The sequence below is a fragment of the Anas platyrhynchos genome, chromosome 17 (assembly GCF_047663525.1).
Source record: "Anas platyrhynchos isolate ZD024472 breed Pekin duck chromosome 17, IASCAAS_PekinDuck_T2T, whole genome shotgun sequence".
Lineage (NCBI taxonomy): Eukaryota > Metazoa > Chordata > Aves > Anseriformes > Anatidae > Anas > Anas platyrhynchos.
Genome location: NC_092603.1, coordinates 4,858,035 through 4,865,944, shown reverse-complemented (window position 1 = coordinate 4,865,944; position 7,910 = coordinate 4,858,035). Strand labels below are relative to the sequence as shown.

General features: G+C 68.5%; 2 protein-coding genes across 2 annotated transcripts in view; both read left to right on the top strand.

Annotated features, from left to right (window-relative positions):
* The first annotated feature begins 1,070 nt into the window (after window positions 1-1,070).
* SYNGAP1 (synaptic Ras GTPase activating protein 1) overlaps window positions 1,071-7,910 on the top strand; it is a 31,089-nt gene continuing 24,249 nt past the window's right edge. The window contains 5 exon segments of the mRNA XM_072025061.1: window positions 1,071-1,092; window positions 2,463-2,534; window positions 2,537-2,586; window positions 3,590-3,605; window positions 3,608-3,694. Coding sequence (XP_071881162.1) covers window positions 1,071-1,092; window positions 2,463-2,534; window positions 2,537-2,586; window positions 3,590-3,605; window positions 3,608-3,694 — 247 coding nt within the window.
* LOC139998839 (uncharacterized) lies at window positions 3,875-7,235 on the top strand. Its single transcript, XM_072024702.1, has 2 exons — window positions 3,875-5,730; window positions 7,230-7,235. Exons 1-2 carry the CDS (start codon window positions 3,946-3,948, stop codon window positions 7,233-7,235), a joined length of 1,791 nt encoding a protein of 596 aa, XP_071880803.1. The 5' UTR covers window positions 3,875-3,945.

Genomic DNA, 7,910 nt, shown 5'->3' with positions numbered 1-7,910 from the left:
ATCCCCACATCCCAGTTCCCCCCGCATTCCCAGTGCTTCCAGTCCCCCTCATTCCCAGTATCCCCCCATTCCCATTACCCCCCCATTCCCAGTGCCCCCCCAGTCCCAGTACCCCCAGTACTCCCTCTCCCAGTGTTCCCAGTCCCCCTCCATTCCCAGTACCCCCCACCATTCCCAGTCCCCCCCATTCCCATTAGCCCCCCATTCCCAGTACCCCCACCATTCCCAGTCCCCCCCATTCCCATTAGCCCCCCATTCCCAGTACCCCCCATTCCCCCCATTCCCAGTGTTCCCAGTGCCCCCCCATTCCCAGTACTGCCTCTCCCAGTGTTCCCAGTACCCCTCCCATTCCCATTACCCCCCCATTCCCAGTCCCCCCCATTCCCAGTACCCCCAGTACCCCCTCTCCCAGTTTTCCCAGTGCCCCTAGTACCCCCTCTCCCAGTGTTCCCAGTACGCCCCCATTCCCAGTGCCCCCATTCCCCCCCATTCCCAGTGTTCCCAGTTCCCTCCCATTCCAGTATCCCACCATTCCCAGTCCCCCCCACTCCCAGTACCCCCAGTACCCCCTCTCCCAGTGTTCCCAGTAACCTCCCCAGTCCCCCACCCCCCCTCTCCAGTATTCCCAGTAACCTCCCCATTCCCAGTACCCCCCTCCCAGTGCTCCCAGTCCCCCCCCATTCCCAGCCCCCCCCATTCCTAGCATTCCCAGTGCCCCCCCACTCCCAGTACCCCCACTCCCCCCTCTCCCAGTGTTCCCAGTCCCCCCCCAGCGCTCCCATTCCCCCCCCCTTCCCACCCCCCCCTTCCCAGTCCCCCACCCCCCCTCTCCCAGCGCTCCCAGTCCCCCCCCACTCCCCCCCCCCCCCCAAAAAATCCCCTCCCCTCCCCCCCCCACATCCCTGTCCCCCCCCCCCCCCCCCCCCGGTGCCGGTCCCGCCCCCCCTCCTGTGTCCCTCCCCCGGCCTCCTGCCCCCCCCCCCTTCTCCGCCAGCCCCCCCCCCGCCCCCCCGCCCCCCCCCCATCCCCTCCCCGTTACCGGCGCCCGGGGGAAGCGCTCGGCGCGGAGCATGTCCTATGTCCCCTTCCGAGGTACGGGGGGGGGGGGGACACCGGGGGTGGGGGGGGGGGGCGACCCCCCCGGGATGCCCCCGGTAAATTGGGGGGGGGGGGGAGGCTCCGGGGTGGGGCCGGGAGCGGCACCGGGGGCGGCGGCACCGGGGGTGGGGGGGGGAAAGGGGGATGGGGGGGGGTGGGGGGGGGACAAAGGGGGGTGGGGGGGGTGGGGGGGGCACCGGGGGGGGGGTCGGTGCCGGGGGGGGGGGGAGGGAAGCGGGGGATGGTGGCGGGTTGGTGATGGGGAGCGGGGGAGGCCGGTACTGGGGGGACTGGGATGGAGGGGGGGGGGTTACTGGGAGAGTGGGGGGGTTATTGGAAAGGGGGGGGTCGGTAGTGAGGGGGGGGTGTTGGTAACCGGGGGGGGTACTGGAAATTTGGGGGGGGGGTACTGGAAATGGGGATGCTGGAAGAGGGGGATGCTGGTGCCCAGGGGGTACTGGGAGATACTGGGATTGAGGGGATAGCGGTACTGGGGGGGTACTGGTGTTGCGGGGGGGTACTGGTACCGGGGGGGGTTGATACTGGTACCTAGTGGGGTTACTGGTGGCAGGATACTGGTGCCGGGGGGGTTACTGGTACCGCTGGCTGCTGGTATTGGGCTGATCCCAGTACTGGTGGGTGCCTGTACTGGGGATACTGGTACTGGGGGCTGCTTATGCTGGGGGGATCCCAGTACCAGGAGGTGGTTATACTGGGGGGTACTGGTACTGGGGGATGCTCATACTGGGGGATACTGGTACCGGGTGATGCCCATACTGGAGGGATCTCAGTACCAGCAGATGCTTATACTGGGGCATACTGGTACTGGGAGATGCCCGTACTGGGGGATACTGGTTCTGGGCAATGCCCATACTGGGAGATAGCGGTACTGGTAGATGCTTGTACTGGGTGATACTGGTACTGGGCGATGCTTATACTGGGTGATACTGGTACTGAGCGATGCTTATACTGGTGGATACTGGTACTGGGGGCTGCCCATACTGGGCCATACTGGTACCGGGGGGGTTGCCTGTACTGGGGGATACCAGTACCGGGGGATCCCCATACTGGGAGGCACTGGTACCGGGGGCACCGGCACCAGTCAGGCCGGGCTCGGCCTCCACGACCCCCCCCCGGTACCGGGGCCTGGAAGTGGTATCGGGAATTTGGGGGGGGCAACATGGCCGTGGGGGGGCGGGGGGGGGGGGGGGGGGGCACCGGCCCAGGCCTGACCCAGTTGGAAACGGGGCCGAGCGGGGCCTGGCCTGGGGGGTGTTTGTGTGTGGGGGGGGTGATATTATTTTTTTGGGGGGGGGGGGGGCGTTTTGGGGGGTCCCCCCACTGACCCCCAGCCCCCCCCCCAGATGTGCGAGGAGCCCCCCTGGCCCGCGGGCCCTACGCGCCCCCCCCGGCCTACGAGCGGCCCCCCTGGAACCCCGGTTCTGCATCATCTCCGGGAACCAGCTGCTGATGCTGGACGAGGAGGAGGTAAACTGGGGGGGGGGGGGGGCATGTTTTGGGCTGATTTCGGGCCGTTTTGGGGTTTTAGGAAGGGCACGGTTCGAGCGGTTTGGGTGCCCCCCCCCCCCCCCCCGGTTCTGCATCGTGCTGCGGTGCTGGCTGAGGAGGAGGCGAGCGGGGGGGGGGCAACTTTTAGGGCGATTCTAGGCAATTTTGGGGGTGATTTGGGGCAATTTTGGGGTTTGGGGTGAAAGAAGGGGGTCCAATAAAACCCGTGGGGGTGTCTCTCCCCCCCCACCCCCCCCCAAATTTTGCAGCACCCCCAGGAACCAGCTGCTGGTGCTGGCTGAGGAGGAGGCAAGCGGGGGGGGGGGGCAACTTTTGGGGTGATTTTGGATGATTTTGGGGGTGATTCAGGATGATTTTGGGGTTTAGGGTGAATGAGGGGGGTCCAATAAAACCCCTGGGGGTGTCTCTCTTCCCCTCCCCCCCCAAATTTTGCATCACCCCCATGGACCAGCTGCTGGTGCTGGCTGAGGAGGAGGCGAGCAGGGAGGGGGGGGGCAACTTTTGGGGCGATTTTAGGAGATTTTGGGGGTGATTTGGGGTGATTTTGGGGTTTGGGGTGAAGGACAGGGGTGCAATTAAATCCGTGGGGGTGTCTCTTCACCCCCCCCCCCCAAATTTTGCAGCACCCCCAGGAACCAGCTGCTGGTGCTGGCTGAGGAGGAGGCGAGCAGGGAAGGGGGGGGCAACTTTTGGGGCGATTTTGGGCGTTTTTGGGGGTGACTCGGGGCGATTTGGGGGTTTGGGGTGAAGGAAGGGTGTCCAATAAAACCCGTGGGGGTGCCACCCCCCCAAAAAAAAAATTTCCATCACCCCCATGAACCAGCTGCTGCCGGCTGAGGAGGAGGCGAGCAGGGAGCGGGAGCGGAGGGGGGGGGGGAGGGCAAGATTTGGGGCGATTTTGGACAATTTTGGGGCCGGGGGGGGCCCGAACTGATGGCGGGGGGGGGGGATCTTTTGGTAGATCCACCCGCTGCTCATCCGGACCGCCGGGGCGAGCCGTGCCGGAGCAAGCTGCTGCGGCGCACCGTCAGCGTGCCGGTGGAGGGGAGGCCGCCGGGAGAGCACGGTACCGGGGGGGGGGGGGGGGGGGCACCGGGAAATTTGGGGAGGGGGCCACATGGTGTGTGTCCCCCCCCCCCCCCACCCCTTTTTCCAGCTGCCATCCCCATAATACCCGGCCCGGAGGCGCGCGGGTGCTCGGCAACGGTTGCTGGGGAAACCCCAACCCCCCCCCCCCCCCCCCCCCCCCCCCCCCGTGTGTGTGTGTGTGGGGGGGGGGAGGCGCTGTCCCTTTGGTGTGTCCCCCCCCCTAAATAAATGGTGGGGACAGCGGGGGTGGCACTTGGGGACAGTGTGGGCCTCGTGTCCCCAGTGCCCATGGTGGCACCCGTCCCTGTGTCCCCGTGGTGGTGGCACCCGTGTCCCCAAACCCCATGGTGGTGGCACCCGTGTCCCCATGTCCCCATTCCTGGTGGGGGCACCTGTCCCCGTGTCCCCATGGTGGTGGCACCCATGTCCCCATTCCTGGTGGTGGCACCCATGTCCCCATGTCCCCAACCCCCATGGTGGCACCCATGTCCCCGTTCCTGGTGGTGGCACCCATCCCTGTGTCCCCAACACCCATGGTGGCACCTGTCCCCATGTCCCCATGGGGGTGGCACCCATGTCCCCAACCCCCATGGTGGTGCCATCTGTGTCCCCATGTCCCCAACCCCTGCTGGTGCCACCTGCCCATGCCGGTGCCACTGCTGTCCCCATAACCGGGGGGGGACACCTGGGGGCCACCTGTCCCCTGCCCCCTGTCCCCTGTCCCCTGTCCCTGTCCCCTCGGGGGGGGAACCAGGTGCCCGAGGCCACCCCACGTCCCCTTTTGGTGTCCCCGTGGGGTGTCACGGGGGGGACGGGGATTTTTTTTGGGGGGGGGGGCCAGACCCTGCTGGTGGCGCCGCCCCTCCCCCCCCCAGCCCCTCCCCGCTTCCTCCGGCGTTAAAAAAAGCGCCAGCGCCGCGTCACCATGGTGACGGTGACAGCGGGGGGACGCGGCCACCGCCACCGCCACCGGGACCGCCACCGCCACCCGTGGCACCAGTGACACCAGTGACACCGCCACCAAACCAGCGCCACCTGCGCTGTCCCCGTGCTGCCACCGGTGCCACCAGCGCTGTCACTGCCACCAGTGTCACCAGTGCCACCAGTGCCACCAGTGCCACCACCACTGCCACCAGTGTCACCACCACTGCCACAATATCACTGCCACCACCACTGCCACCACCACTGCCACCAGTGTCACCACCAGTGCCACCAGTGCCACCAGTGTCACCAGTGTCACCAGTGTCACCATCACTGCCACCAGTGCCACCATCACTGCCATCATATCAGTACCACCAGTGCCACCAGTGTCACCACCAGTGCCACCAGTGTCACCATCACTGCCACCAGTGTCACCAGTGCCACCAGTGTCACCACCAGTGCCATCATATCACTGCCACCAGTGCCACCAGTGTCACCATCACTGCCACCATCACTGCCACCAGTACCACCATCACTGCCACCACCACGGCCATCACTGCCACCACCAGTGCCACCATATCATTGCCACCAGTCCCACCATCACTGCCTCCACCAGTGCCACCAGTGCCACCAGCACTGCCACCAGCACTGCCACCAGTGTCACCATCACTGCCATCATATCACTGCCACCACTGCCACCATATCACTGCCACCAGTGCCACCAGTGCCACCACCACCGGTGCCACCACAGCCACCCCTGTCCCCGCCACCGGCCCCGTGGCAGTGGCACCGCCACCAGCAGGGACGTGTCCCCCGGCCCCGCTGTCCCCACGCTGCCACTTGCGGCGGGCGACGTCCCCAACCCCCGGTGTCCCCTCACACCCCCCCGGTGTCCCCAGAGTCACCCCAGTATCCCCTCAGAGTCCCCCCGCTGTCCCCACACACTTGGCACCCCCCAAATCCCCCCATGCCCCCCTGACCCCCCCTGTCCCCCCATTGTCCCCACTGTCCCCATTGCCCCCCGTTGCCCCCCCATTGCCCCCATTGCCCCCCATGTCCCCATTGCCCCCCCATGTCCCCCTGACCCCCCCTGTCCCCCCCCATGTCCCCCCCATGTCCCCCTGTCCCCCCATTGTCCCCACTGTCCCCATGCCCCCTCATGTCCCTCCCTGCCCCCCCATATCCCTATTGCCCCCCCATGTCCCCATTGCCCCCCATGCCCCCCCATTGTCCCCTCCTGTCCCCCCCGCCCCAAAATTGCCCCCAGGTCCCCCTGTCCCCAGATTGTCCCCACTGTCCCTTCCCCCCCGTGTCCCCATTGCCCCCCCGTGTCCCCCCCATCTGTCCCTCATGTCCCTATTGTCCCCTATTACCCCCCAATGTCCCCCCCATGTCCCCCATTGCCCCCCCGTGCCCCCCCATGCCCCCTCCCCCCATTACCCCCCCCTCCCCCTCCACTCCCCCCCCCCCCGCTCGGCGTTCCCGGGGGCGTGGCCCGTCTCCATGGCAACGCCCCCTCCCCCAGACCACGCCCCCTCCCCCCCCCCTCCTCCCCCCCCCCTCTCCTCCCTCCCCCCCCCCCCTCCCCGGGCCGGGCGGCGCCGCGCGCGCCCGAGGTGAGTGCGGGGGGGGGGGGGGGGAGGGGGAGGGGGGAGAAGGGGGAGGGGGGGGGCTGCGCGCGCACGCGCAGCGGGGGCGGAGCGAGCGCGGGGGCGCGCACGGGGCAGCGGCACCGGCCCGGGAGCGGCGGCGGCGGCGGCGCGGGAGAAGCTGGTGGCGGGGGGGGGGGGGAGGAGAGGAAAAAAAAAAAAAAAAAAGAAACGGCGAGTGTGCAACGGGGGGGGGGGGAGGGGGAGGAGGGGGTGTGCGCGTGCACGCGAGTGTGAGCGAGGAGGGGGGGGTGCGGCGGGAGCGTGCGCGGAGCAGCGGGAGCGTGCACGGGGATTTTTGGAGGGGGGGGTTGTGCAAAGGGTGAGTGTGCAAAGGGTGAGTGTGCAAGGGCTGAGTGTGCAAGGGGGGTGAGTGTGCAAAGGGTGCATGCTTGCAGGGGTGCCCGGGCGCGTGCACGCCTGCGGGGGGTGCTGAGCGTGCCCGGGGCTGTGGTGAGCGTGCAAAGCAGGGAGCGTGCACGGCTCCGGGCGTGAGTGTGCATGGCTCCGCCGGGAGCGTGCCCGGCCGCAGGGGCGAGTGTGAGCGTGCCCGGCTCTGGGGGTGAAAGGGGGGGGGGGCTGAGTGTGCACGGCGCTGAGCGTGCGCGTGCACGGGGCAGGCTATGGCTCGGTGGTGAGGGCCGGCGTGCACGGCCTGGGGCGAGCGTGCACGGCCCGGGGGCTGCCTGGTGCACGGCGAGCGTGCAAGGCTCCGGAGGCTGAGCGGGAGCGTGCATGGCCCTGCGGGGAGCGTGCGCGGCCGGAGAGCGAGTGTGCAAAGGCTCCGGGGGTGAGCATGCAAAGCTCCGGGGCTGAGTGTGCAAAGCTCTAGGGGTGAGCGTGCAAAGCTCTAGGGGTGAGCGTGCAAGGCTCCAAGGGTGAGTGTGCAAAGCTCCAGGGGTGAGCGTGCAAAGCTCTAGGGGTGAGTGTGCAAAGCTGTAGGGGTGAGCGTGCAAGGCTCCAAGGGTGAGTGTGCAAAGCTCTAGGGGTGAGCGTGCAAAGCTCCAGGGGTGAGCGTGCAAAGCTCCGAGCGTGCAAAGGCTCCGGGGGTGAGCGTGCAAGGCTCACGAGGCCGAGTGCGAGCGTGCATGGCCCGTGCTGAGCGTGCAAGGCTCCGGGGGTGAGTGTGAGCGTGCCCGGCTCCACGTGCGCCAGCGCCTGAGCGTGCCCCCGCTCCCCCCCCCCCCCAAATCCTCACCCCCCCCCCCCCCCCCCTCACCCTCACCCCTCCACCAGCGTCGTGGTGCCCCCCCCCCGCGCCCCCGTGCCCCCGGCACGCGCGTGTGCAAGGCCGGCGGGGATGCGGCTGCCCCCGGCCCGCTCCCCCCCGGGCACCCGCGGGCCTCGTGGGGGGGCCCCGGGGCGCCCCTAGGGTCAGGAGGCGCCATGTGGGGCCCCCCCAGCCGGGCCCCCCCTGGGCGCTTCGGGGCACCCTGGGCCCCCCCCCCGGCACCCGCCTCAGCCTGGAGGGCGGCAGCAGGACCGTGGCCGGTAGGAAAATTTGGGGGGGGGGGGGGGATTTTTGGGAGGAGGGGGGGTTATGGGGGTTTTGGGGGGGTTTAAGGGGGTTTTGGGGGGGTTAATGGGGTTTGGGGGGGTTAAGGGGAGGTACTGGGGAGGAGT

Bases quoted from the DNA above. Each gene is read 5' to 3' on its own strand.
- LOC139998839 (XM_072024702.1), top strand. From the start codon at position 3,946: ATGGTGGGGACAGCGGGGGTGGCACTTGGGGACAGTGTGGGCCTCGTG.